Here is a 13,490-nt window from a genome sequence, read left to right on the forward strand (position 1 = left end):
CTTTGATACTTTAAAGTGTTCTAAATAGATGGTCAGGATTGCGTTAAAATGTTAAGTATTTAGTATTCAACTTTTAACGAAAAAAGAACTCAATAAGGTACTAGCGGGTAATGAAAAAGTTCATTTTAATGTAGCTTTCAATACCTATTAAGCTATTTAAAATTCCTTGGTTTATTTCCATTACAACTATTCATTGGAAAATCACCTTTCCTCCTTACAGGAAAAATTCTCTCTTGGTTGTCTTGTGTATGTGCTGTGTCGTATTCATTACTTATCCGTACATTGTATTATAGCAAAACTTCTATAGTATTTGCAATATTTTTGAGCGTATGTTTCATACGTATTTACAACAGAGGTAGTACTTGAATTAGTCTTTTTTCTTTACTGGAAATTTAAAATTGTCACTCATCCACTCATACAGAAACAAATCGGAAAAAATAATTCAAAAAAATTAGAAAAAACAAGGTATTTGTAACTTACGAACGGGTGATTGGATCTTAGTGAAATTCGATATTTACAGGGATCTTGTGCTTCAGAGCTTTTATTTCAAATCTCGAACAGATTCGGTGACGTTGGGGGGAGTTATAGGGGGAAACCGGATATCTTGGAAAACGTGAAAATGGACAATTCAAAAGTGATGAAAAAGTGGTCAAAAGTGATGGACATTCAAAAGTATTTAATCTGCATTACACCTAGAGCACAATTATTTATGACACTTCGTACTAAGCTAATGATATCACTGGGTTGGAGTTGATTGCAACATGATGATAGTTGGACTTCAATTGAACCACTATTAGATTTGGTAAGCTCGGAAATACATGATAGATGAGAGACAGTGTCAATAGTGGGAGTTTCACCGTTGGAAGGGTTCTTAATTCACCTAATTCATCTGTCACAGAAATCTGGGGAAGGGACATTTAAACTGCACCATTTAAGCTGCAGACATAGGTTTTTAGCCTTTTCATTAAAGAAAATGACTTTTCAACACATACTGTAGAAGAGGGAATGAGACAGAAATGCGGAGTAATATATGAAGGCTGGAAAATATGCCTCGCTTATACTCAACCAGGCTCGGCACAGCCGTTTTTGGAAAAAGACAAGGAGCTATTTTCAGCCACTTATTCTGCCATAGTTGAAGCTCAGCCTTCATGGCGGATTCCAAGCTGATTAGATTTTATGCATATGACTTGATCAGTTCTTTAACGTCACGAATAGGCTCTTTTACAACAAAAGATAGCAGGATTCCGTTGAGGACTTTCAGAATAACTTGTGCTTCGTGAATCGAGTGATTGCGAGTTGTTGAACAAGTGGGATGAAAGAGTAACCCGATTATGAAAGTCTATGTGCTTTTCTGCCAGGATACCATGTGGGATGTTGATGACATTTCTCTTTCGTGGCATGGTAATGGTGATTTCCAGTTCTTAGCATATGTGCGTGACTTCCAAAAACGTCAGACCAAACTTCTCCTCCGCCTTATTTGGGTTGGTGAACGAATAGGATGAAGAGAAACCTGGAAGTAAAAGTCTATGTCCTTTTCTGCCGGGATATCATGTGGAATGTTGACATTGCTCTTTCGTGGCACGGCAATAGTGATTTCCAGTTCTTGGCACATGCACATGACTTCCAAAAACAGCTGAGCAAACTTCTCCTCCGCCTTATTTTGTGTATCTTGAAAAATTTACGTCACACTTTCGACACACCGAGTACACATAGGCATATCGATGTTTTCTGACTGCAGCAGCTTAGATAAATTCAGTGTGTACCCCAGAAAAAAATTCATCACAATAAGTCACTATATAGTCCGAGCTCAGGGTAGTCTTGAGCAGACTTCCGGCTTTTGACAACGCCACGGAATCCCCATTTGTCTCTATGTCTTCTAGGGCCTTACAGATCAGAACAACTAACTGCTCTGTATCGCATCGTGTCTTTCGACCCATAGAAATTTCACACATTCCTTTCAGATTGACTTCAGTGAAAGTTTTTTAGACAGCGTTTCGCTTGACACTGAAGTGAAGGAAATTGCTTCATGAATAACCATCATACAGTGCTTGATGTCAGGGATCTTGTTCAAGTCCGTCAATACCAAGTTTAATTAGTGAGTGATACAGTGAACATACTTGGTAAGTGGATATTTTTTTGTAGAGACAAAAGCCTGGGCTCCTGAAAAATGCCACCTCACATTTGCATCTCTATCATACCCTTGTTTCCTGCATAGTTTCATATCAAGACCAAGTTTCTCTATTCGAATTAGGATAAATTTACCTAGGCTTTTACCTCGCAAGTCTTCAACAACAGCAAACTTCCCTCAGCTGAAAAGTTTCGGTGTTCTAAATTGAAGCCCTAGAGCCATCTGTTCCTTGCTTAATATGTCGATTGTCTCGTCCGTCAGGATGGTCAAAAAATGAGACATTTAAACTTGATCAACAATCTTTGCACTAATAAGGTATCCATGAATATCAGATAGTTCGTTCTGAATTCCAGGACTGTACTAACACATTTTCTCAAACACATCTTTCATTTGATAGCGTAGCAAGGTCGTAAAATTTTCACCGCTTTTTACAGGGCTCTACAAAGGTCAATTTCCCCGAATTCTCGTTCCCACGCAGTGTAAACCCTTGCCGTCCACACAACAATATTGATTCTATGATGAGACAAAGCCGTTTTCTGTTTATTTCTATTTCATCTCTTTTTTGAGTATTCAAGACTTCCACTATAGAGGACTTTTGCCTGTTCACTGTTCCCAGAAAACTTTCTCCCCAAACAATAGCGTATTTATGGTAGGAATTTGAGTCATGTTTATAAAAGTCTCCCAGGGCGTTTTTCCAATTCACGTGAAGCTCCATTACAAGCTACCCTAATTTTTGGTGAGATTCATTTCCAGCTTGATCACAAGCAAACAAAGCACATTATTTGTAGAACACCTTTTTCACTGAAGAAAATACTAGCCAAGCGTACTTATTCATTCATCTAACTTGAAACTTTCTTGTTTTTGAGCCTGTGACATGAAAAAGGAAAGGATAGTTCTTGTTTGGTTTAAAGTGCCTTTTCAGTAAATTATACTTTGTTTCATTGGAAACCAAACCTCTTCTTTCGAAAAAGGTTGCAATGTCAAGCTCAACATTAACGTTTATTTCATCACGTTTGTCTGCTACTCCCTCAGCATTCGGTATTGATTTTGAGCTAAAGTGGAGGTTCAGTCTCAACAGTAATGTTCAGCTGATCATTATTGCCACTTTTTTCCGAGTCAGACTGTTATTTTTTCAACATTGACACATTTATCCTATCTTTATCAACGCTTGATTTTAAACTGTCAACTGAAAAAACCTGGGTTTAATTTCAAGACTAACCGCTTCATCCCCTAGAGGAGAACCTCCTGCGAATAGATGATATTTAAAAACTAACAGTTAGCTCGAAGATTGCTTGACAGAGGGTGAGAAGCTGGACAGGAAATGGATTAATACCATGCTGGTGACCCAATCCGTTAATTATAAGTCGAAAAATTGCCGAAAACGATTTAAACATTATGTCTAGATTGGTAATTGGCCGCCATCCTTTATTCTATGAGAAGTATAAGAAAGTTATGGGGGGAAAATTGTGAGATTTCAAGGGAGGCACCCCCCCAAAGTACGTGCCTACTCAAGAAGTACTGCCCTAAAAAATTTATAGTCTTAAAAAAACACCCCCCCCCCTCCAAAAAAATTCGCAGTTTTGAGGTATGATTAGACCTAGTACTAGTCAAGGGAGCAGTTTTACTTTCGTCGTTGATACTCTAAGGTGTTCTGGTTTAGTTGGTCAGGATTCACTTAGAATTTTAAACATAGTAAGTTTTGGAAGTTACTTTTAATATGTAAAATATGATACATAAGCTAGTAACCATAACAATTCGAGCCGATGACTAACCAATGAATTAACAATTTGGCCACATTAGGATAAGTTAACAATTAGATTATCTATAATAAATAATAGAGAATGTTTCTACCTGAAAAGAAGAATAGAGGAAATAAACAGAAAGATAAATTAGATAGATAAAACTAAACAAGGATAAAATCCCGACCAAATCCTTAAATCATATCCTTAACGTATTCCACATACTAAAACAAGAAAAAAAACATAAAAACAAACATAAGCAAGTTATTCAACAAAACTAAAACCACTAAATCACATTGTTTGCTAAACTAATCAGCTTTTCCATTCACAATTTTTAATGCTTCACCATCTTCATCATCAGAAAATTCTTGCTGTTCTTCTTCAAATATACGATGTCGCTTTGGAAGTGGACTAGAAAGAGGCAAATTAGAATACACAATGGGGTTGTTAGGAGGCCTCTGCTCTAACTAATTAATGAAACTAAATTAATAAATAGACTATAGTCAAATTACAGTCACCTGCTACATCTTCCTTGCGTTAAGACTTCTGCCATAAGTTAATATTTACTTCAAAGCTTTGACACTTTTTATGTTGGTAATGTATAAATAATATAAAGAAAATTTAGAAACGTCTCACAAATAAGTCGATATACTATTTCAATTTGATTTTCTATTTCCTACAATGACTTTTCCTAGACTAAGTGTAACCTAGGCAAAGTAAAGAACAGTGTTGAAAGGTCAAAGTTTGAGTCGTTCAGTCAGAGTTGATAGCGAACATGCTATTAAAGGGCGTCTTTATACTTGCTCCAACGACCTTTCATCGACTTAGAGTAATTTGGTCAACGTAGAGAGCAGAGCTCAAGGATCAAAAACGGAGTCGTGAAGTCAGAACTGGTAGTTGACGTTTTGTCAAAAGGCGTTTTTATATTTCCTGCAAAAACTCTAGATAGACTAAGTGAAACCCAGTCAAAGCAAAGAGCAGCGTTGAAGGGTCAAAGTTTGAATCGTTAATTCTAAGTTGATACTGAACCTACTTTTAAAGGGAGTCTTTATACTTCCTCCGAAAGCCTTTCGCCGACTTAAAAGTAATTTGGTCAACGTAAAGAGCAGAGCTGGTAGTTGACGTTTTGTCAAAAAGTATTTTTATATTTCCTCCAAAATCTCTTCATAGACTAAGTGTAAACTAGTTAAAGTAAAGATCGGTATTAAAGGGTCAAAGTTTGAGTCGTGAAGTCAGAATTTGTAATTTATGTTTTGCTAAAGTGTGTTTTTAAACCTCCTCCGAAAGTTTTCCATTAACTTAGTGTAACTTAATAAAAGTAGAGAGTATTGCTGAAGGGTCAAAGTTTGAGTTGATGAGTTTGACAGTGAACATGTTGTTAATGGGCGTGTTTATATTTCCTCCAAAAAAATTTCACTGACTTAGAGTAATTTGGTCAATATAGAGAGCAGAGCTAAAGGGTCAACAACGGAGACGTGAAGTCGGAGCTGGTAGTTGATGTTTTGTCAAAAAGGAGTCTTTATATTTCCTCCAAAATCTCTTCATAGACTAAGTGTACCCCAGACAAAGTAAAGAACAGTGTTGAAGGGGCAAAGTTTGAGTCGTGAAGTTAGAATTGGTAGTTAATGTTTTGTTTAAGGTTTTTAAACTTACACCAAAAATTTTCCATTGACTTAGTGTAACTTAGTAAAAGTAGAGATCAGTGCAGAAGGGTCGAAATTTGAGCCATGAAGTCGGAGTTGATAGTGATCACGCTGTTAAAGGGCGTATTTATGCTTTCTCCAAAGACTTTTCATCGACTTAGAGTAACTTCGTCAACGTGAAGGTCAGAGGTGAAGGATTATAAATGGAATCGTTAAGTCAGAGCTGGTAGTTAACATTTTGTTAAAAGGTGTTTTTCAAAAAGGTCAAAGTTTGAGTCGTGAGGTTAGAGTTGATAGCGGACATGCTGCTAGAAGGCGTCTTTATACTTCCTCCAAAAACATTTCAGCATTGAAGTGTCAGAGGTTGGCTCGTCAAGTAAGAACTGGTTGAGAACATTGTGTCAAAGGGCCTGGAATGAAGGCTATGAGAAACTAGGCCTCGGGTTTGGATAAACTAAAATCCACAATAATTTCGTGTAACACTTGTTTTTTTTTAGAACTTTTCTACCTTGACTATGAATTTGGTACTTTGAATTTCAGACAATGACACCAAAAATCGTTGATACACTTACTCCAATTTCTAGTTCTAACAATATTTTTGCTTTTGCTCTGACTAGTAACGACAGTGAATAGTACTATTACTAACTGTTAACACAATTACATTCCTTATGAGGTCTTTCCATGCAAATTGAGGATGTTTCGTTTTTTATTTGGCACAAGCTGGAACGCATTTCAAAACACCAAATCGGCAAATTATGAATGTTTGGAAAAATACAAAACATCCGTAGAGGAGTTCTGTGAGTTTTTATTTGTGGTGTAAGGGCCCTTCTATATTCCATGTCGTTAAATTAAGCAAAAAATAATTTAAAAGGAAGAGTTAATAGTAAAATGTTTTCCAATATATTTTGCAAAACATGTACTGATTTTCTGAAATAATTGTATCGTTATATTTTTTATTATATTTTTGTGTAGTTACTTTGAACACATTTTAATTTAGTTTTAACTTACTTTTAACATAATTAGTACTATTGCAACTTACAACTACTATTGTTGCTGACAAAAGTTTGCAACACTAGACCGACAGAGACCAACAAAGCTGTCCACAGTCTTTGTCCCCTTGTTCTAACTTTTTCTTTCCTTACAGGATATTTTAATCCTGTAGGCCATCAGAGGCCAACAAAGCTCCCCACACTCTTTCTCCACTTGCTCTAACTTTTTCTTTCCTTGCACGATATTTCAATCCAACTTATACACTGTTCACCTATCTCAACATACACTGTCCACCTGTCTCATTAGCATAATACATCATTCTCGCTCTTTTAGACCATTAGTCCAAGACCATTAGTCTTGAATTCAAGACACTAGTCTAATGAAATATTGATGAGGAATAAGCATAGTTTTCCTTACAACAAAGAACTGGCAGAGATAAGCAAGACAAGCTATGTTTATTTACTTCAAAAATCATAACTTCACAAGACTAGTGGTTTGAATTAGAGACTAATAATCCAAAAGAGCGAGACTGGTGTGTTCAATTATTAAGATGGCCGTGAGACTGGTAGACCGCGTTCGCCACTCAATTAACTCACCATTAATACATGAGTTAGCCGTCTTAACCTTTCTTACATTATGGCCCACAGAGTGAGTCAAGTCAAATTTTCCGTTCAGCTTAGTTGATATACAATTGTCCAAAAATATGTAAAACTATCCTTAGACTATTCCTTTAGAAAATACCCTGATATCTTCCTTAACATTTTAAAGTACTCACGTTCAGAACTGTGCAAACCGACTGCCATTAGCGTGTTTTCTAGTGCCCTAATTTTAGTTCTAATATATGTCTTCCTATCCTTGGGACTTTCTTATACTGGGAAAAACACCCTATGCCTTGGCAATTCCACTGTAACACTGAGGAAAAAAACATGTAAAACTAGAAGATACACTTGCTAATAAATTCCTTCTCAAGTTATAAATATAAAATAAATTTTCCTTTCCTTCAAAACTTTTAGGATATAACAACCCCCCACCCTATTATTTGAAGAATTTTCATGATTTTGTCTTTTTTAGGAATTTGGCCCACAGATTTAAATCCACAATAGATTAAAAAGGTCAAAAGCTAGCGATGTCTTAATAAAGAGTTATATACCTGTAATGTATTTTATTTTCAGTGACACCTTCAGAGGTGAGACGTTGTCATACAACATGGACGGGGCTGATGCACCCGAAACAGTAAGTTCTAGTGCACTTTTGTGGGCATAGATAGCGCTATACCCTTAAATTATATAGCAAAGCACTATTCATAGAAAAAATTTAGCAGAAACATCTATTGAAGAGTGCTTAGGGAGGAAATTAAGCTTGGAAATTCGATTTGGAGGAGAGATTAGAGAGGGGATGGGGATTAGGGAGGGACGGTATTAACTTTTGTCTCCAATCACCTAAGAAATTTGTCAAACAAGCCCCTATGGGTATCAGTTCGCTGCCAAGGGGTAAGGTAAATCAAAAGACACTACACGTATCTGTATTGTTACAATAAACTTCCTCTGCTTCACACTGAAGCAGAGGTAAATAAAAAGTACAGCTCATCTGTAATATCTCGGGAACGGCATGGAGAACCGATTTGAAAATATCAGAACACTGGCACGGGCGGGGGCAATGGGGTTTCACATTTCAGTGCGGGAGAGGGGTCAGAGAGGAGAGAGTTAAATGCGTAACGGCATCAGTCCGTCTGAAAGTTTTTTGCACTATAAGACCCAATGAGGCTTCGAATCTTGTCATGGTTAACTATTGAGGCAAATCAAATATAAAAACACAATTTCTGCAAAATATTCAGAGCAACTCGAGTGATCGAGTTAAAATAGTTAGGGAGTGATGGGGAGACCAAGTGAACCCCTAATTTTGACTTCAAAACAATTTGGGGGATAAAATTTGTTTATCGATGACCCTACTAAATATTTCGTGTGGAGCTTAGAATATATACAAGGACAAGTCACCAGTAAAATCACAAGACATTATAAATATGTTGATTCAGTCTGTCGAAACAATGTATCTTAAAACTAAAAGGTAATACAACTATTAACTTTCTTGTTAAAATAAGGTATTTACAGGAGAAAGCTTTAAAAAAGAGAATCCTTTTAAAAAAGGTAAAGTAAGCTTTTGTTGGGGGAAGCTAGGCAATTGCAAGTAAATTGAAGAACCACCCTTGACTTCCTTTGTCTACTTCTATTTCTATCTACTGCGATTCTCACTGTCGCTTATTGCATGCCTTTTGGTTTAGCTGTTCGGAAACATTTGTCATCTTATATAATTTGTTTGCCTCATAGATATCAAACAGACATCTATGATACCCGATCCAAATGGTATACAGATAGCAAGGGATGATACAATCACCCCCGGGAAAAAAATATGTAAGTTGGTCTTTAAACGTATATGAATGTGACGTCATTTATATAAAATATAATTTTCCAATAAATTAAATTTATTTATCTATTGCTATTTATATCAAGATTTCACTCGATTATTTTTTCAATTATGAATTGAAAACATAAAAATACGAAAAAACAAAACAAAATTTGTTACCTTTCCGTCTCGCTTCTGAAATCATCTTCATGGTTAGAGCCTCCCGGGCTTCCAGGGGGACTCAGTGCATTCTTTATCCTGTCTTTACCCTCATTCCAAATGCTACTCTAAAAAAAAAAAAAAGAGTGCCAATTGTCAACTGGAATCGCCTCTCTCTACACTCATTGCAAGTGCAATTCTAAATAAAGAATTGGGTAAAATTCTAGTTGATTGACTTCCTGCTATCTCAGAAAGGGGTTAGGCTAGGAAAATGAAACTTTCAAGGATTCGTCTACAGGCTAAAGTATGTCCCAAGAAGGTATTTTGAAGTACGTACCTCCACTCTTTCTCGCTCTAGAGGGCCCTGACCTTTGATGACCTTAAAAATATGTGTGTTATAAAAGTGAAACTTTGCAAAATAGATCTTCTGCTTGAATGAAGTACAACAAAATTATTTTCAGCTTCACAACTTTGCTCAATCCCAATTTATAAGGTTTTATAGATATGAAAATACATTTACTAAATTTCGAAAAAAAGCATTGATATGGCTCAAAATTCTACTCAAATTACATGAATTGCATTTTCAGAACTAAAGGCAGAGAAAAAGCAACTGGAAAAAAAAATAATTAAGCAACCCCAAAAAAAGTTGTTTGCACGTGTATATTTGATTAATCCTTCCACAGGACCATTGTAACTAAATCATTTCACCTAAATGCAAATTTACACGATTCTTCCCTTTTTCTTTCCATTAGTTTTAATACAAATAATCTATTCTTTTCTAATTTTGGTATCACTAGGCCTTGAAATTTTGATTAAAGAACGAATAAGACGGGACATGTTAAATATGACAACGGCAATGACTCATCTAATTAGAGAGATTTCCGAAATAGAGTCCTACCTCACTCATTGACGCTATTTTTTGTCAAGAATATGATGAATAGTATTTAAACGTCATTTCTTTCAAATAAACTCACTTTCCATTAGTTTTATAATAAATACAATACTTTTTTTCTTCTAATTCTAGTGCCACACCCGACATGTTAGATATGATAAGTATAAGAACTCATCTTGCAAGAGAGATTTCCAAAATAAATTCCTAACATACTATTAGACGTTATTTATTTCAGAAGCCTTCAATGATGAATGTGTTAAAATACTAAAGCATTATTTTTTAAAAATTAGGGTTTCTAGGCCATATTTAAGTTATCAAAAGGAAAGCACAGGTTATTTTTCTTGAAATAAAACAGTTTGCTAGATTTTCCTTTTTTAGGCTAATTAAGTGCTAAAAATAAGTTAAAGAGTTTGTTAGATTTTTCTTTTTTAAGCTAATTAAGTGCTAAAAAATAAGTAAAAATACAAACAGTTTCGGATATGTAAAAATCAACACGCTATTTACGTTTACTACGTTATTTAACGTAGTACGTTTAATACGTTTAATGCGTGGACTAATAATGCAATGAACAACTATATCAAATAGCCAATGGTCCCTTAGTCCTTGAAACAAGTCAATAGTTCCTTAACCCCTTAAAACCACAAACATTAAAATCGGAGACAAGCAAGAAAAGAAGCTTTTCAGATAAAGACAGACAGAGTCAGAACACAGGTAAACGTTGTGGTTGAAACAGAAAAACCAGAGCCAAGAAATAACCAATTGCGAGTAAAGTATAAATAGCAATAGCAAAACAAAATAGAGTTTATTGCCATTCGTAAGCCTTAACTATATCACTAGTTAATTATCGAATTTTGAATAGACCGGATTGGTTTGAGAGTAAGTGTCAATAATATACCTCATTCCTTCTCTCTGAGACTCATCGGATTATTCTCCTCCTAAAAATTAGTCTAGTAAGCCTTGCTAGCTACTGAGGCGCTACCTATAACTGCCAATAATCAATCAACTTCACTAAGTCTTGAAACTGATAGAAATAACGGTACTTGGGATGATATACACCCTACCTAATTTTCTTCTAAAATGTTCCCTCATGCTCAATCCTAATAAAATATACTAAAGTAAGATAAAAATATAATACTTTAGAAACAAATGGGGCTATTTATTTGCACATTATGGCAGAGGGGGGGGGAATAGAGTATAGCGGGTCTACATGCCTTATGTATTAGATACAATTATTCTGCGTATTATATAGTAAGAATTGTTTTTTAACTTCAAACTTTCCAAATACGTTACCCCACTTCCACAACCCTAGTGTGCAAACATATACCCCAAATAATGTATTTTGCATCTATTCTGTCACTTCTCTTTGTCTTGTCTCTCGCTAAGCTGAAAGAAATTAATGAAAAATAAAAAACGGTTCTTAATGCGTCAATGAATGAACAACTTGAGTAGTAGGGAGTTTATCGTACAAGTACCAAAAAAACTTAACAATAACCTTTACATAATGTAAAGCATTATTCTTAAAATCTTCCTATTGGGTCACAAGTAAAATCACAAAGATACACCAAACAAAAATTACCAGAGGCCTTACCAGTCGCCCTTCTCTTCCGAATAGTTGCAAAAAGTTTAGAATCAATTCTCTTGACCTATTTTCCCATTTTTCAACAATTCCATGTCTTCTTTCGTCTATCCGATCAATCACACTCTTTCCTTTCTCTTTCAGTTCTTTTACTTTCTCTTGAATTTCAAATTTCTTTGCCTAGAAAAAGACTATATTTCTTAGTACCCCCCAAAAAAATGATAATAATAAGGTGTGGTTCGATCAACATGTTATAATCTTTTTTTTCAAATATTAAAAAAAAAAACAAAAACAAATGAATAGCTGGGAGCCCTAAAGTTCTTTTTAGGTTGCATAGTAATTAACAGGCAGACGGACAGTCCTTCCCAATGGAGCTATATTTTTATTACTTTTTTCCTTTCTCTTTTTTTAAAGTTACTTTTTCCCTATTCTTACTTACTTTTCCCTGCTTACTTACTACTTATGCATTTACCACACAGAAAAAACCTTAAGCTTTTCTGTATATTATTTCATCATACAGATGATAATACGTCAAAGATACGAAAAAATGTAGACTTTTGGTGAAAATTGCATTACAATTTGATCCGATCATTTTCGACTCTTAAAAAGACACTAGAACGTTCAATTGCTAATCGAATGAGTCCCGTCCCAAGTCTCTAAGACCACCCCTTCTATACGAAGCGGCCAAAAAAAACTATATAAGCCACGTCACTAACTACTAAATGTAATAAGGAATTTGATTTTAACTTTTAATTAATAAGGGATTTTAATTAACAAGGAATATTGATTAATAAGGAATTTGATTGCTAGTACAAGAGACAGTCAGAAAATAAAATCAAGTTTGTTACCAGGGTTTGTCTGCGGGGAGGGGCAGACAAAATGATTTATACCACCATTGTTTTAGATCAAAGCCTAAATAACTCAGAATGGACTTCTAGTTGGATCAAGAGAGTTAAATAGCCGTATTCAGTAACGATTGTACAGCTTTGTTAAGAAGAAAGTATTCGTTCTACTAACTCATTTTCAGCAAATTTTGGCTCCCATAGAATCAATACAATAGTAGCATATCCAAAAAAACACGTTTTAAAAATGACAGAAATAAAAGAAAAAACTAATAAATATTATTCTAATTTAAACTCCTAATTTAAGATTACTAGAGGTTACAAATTCGTCACTTTCAACTGGGCAAAAAAAAAAACATTTAAAATTAATTCTAAGAAATAAATTTAATAAGGGCTTCCTTATGACCTTTTTCAGAATGATGTAAATATACGAAAATAAAACCGAACAACTATATCCCAAAACTTTAAATCGAATTTGGGGGCTAAATTTTTTGATAACCAGCAAGGACTTAGTTATTGCCCAAAATGTCCTTTTAAATTTTAGAAATATATAATTTTACATTTCATATTTTTATGCTTTTTTAATTAATATAGGAAATATGTAATTTTTATAACTTATTTCTTTGAAACCGGTTGTATTATTACTCCAAGTCTAGGTAACAACGAACCCCGTTGTAAGAGCCACGGTTAGAGGACTCTTGTGTGACTGACCAATTCCATAACTATAAGTGACGACTTTTTTCTTAATTGAATTACTCTTACCGTCATCCGTACTAAAAGACGAATCAATAGGCGCAATTACATTCAGTACACGACTACAAGCATTAAATTTTGTATAAATAGTGTTTGAGCTAATACCATTAAATATGAGTGTATCACTGAACAGGGGGGCAGAAAAAAAAACGAATTGACCGCGAATCGTCGGGGGTATTGAAATATTTGTGCAATCACCAGTTTTTTACATTTTAAGCAATTTCATAAAATTTAAAAAGAGCCTCAATAATTTTTTGAGCTCGTGTAACGGTAAAAACGGTAATGTAACAGACACTACATTTCTATATATATATATATATATATATATATATATATATATATATATATATATATATATATATATATAT

General features: G+C 34.6%; 1 protein-coding gene across 8 annotated transcripts in view; it reads right to left on the reverse strand.

Annotated features, from left to right (window-relative positions):
* Positions 1-3,821: 3,821 nt before the first annotated feature.
* The window catches only part of LOC136037308 (choline-phosphate cytidylyltransferase B-like), a 40,008-nt gene continuing 30,339 nt past the window's right edge, over positions 3,822-13,490 (reverse strand). For 5 of the 8 annotated variants that reach the window (XM_065719963.1, XM_065719964.1, XM_065719959.1 and 2 more), the window contains 3 exons: positions 11,528-11,707; positions 9,081-9,187; positions 4,112-4,278 (listed from right to left, as the gene is read on the reverse strand). In XM_065719963.1, coding sequence (XP_065576035.1) covers positions 4,176-4,278; positions 9,081-9,187; positions 11,528-11,707 — 390 coding nt within the window. In that variant the 3' untranslated portion in view covers positions 4,112-4,175. Of the gene's footprint in view, positions 4,279-9,080; positions 9,188-11,527; positions 11,708-13,490 lie in introns of all 8 variants that reach the window. The other 3 variants (XM_065719965.1, XM_065719966.1, XM_065719960.1) reach the window with 2 other exon arrangements.

This window comes from Artemia franciscana, chromosome 16 (genome assembly GCF_032884065.1).
Source record: "Artemia franciscana chromosome 16, ASM3288406v1, whole genome shotgun sequence".
Classification (NCBI taxonomy): domain Eukaryota; kingdom Metazoa; phylum Arthropoda; class Branchiopoda; order Anostraca; family Artemiidae; genus Artemia; species Artemia franciscana.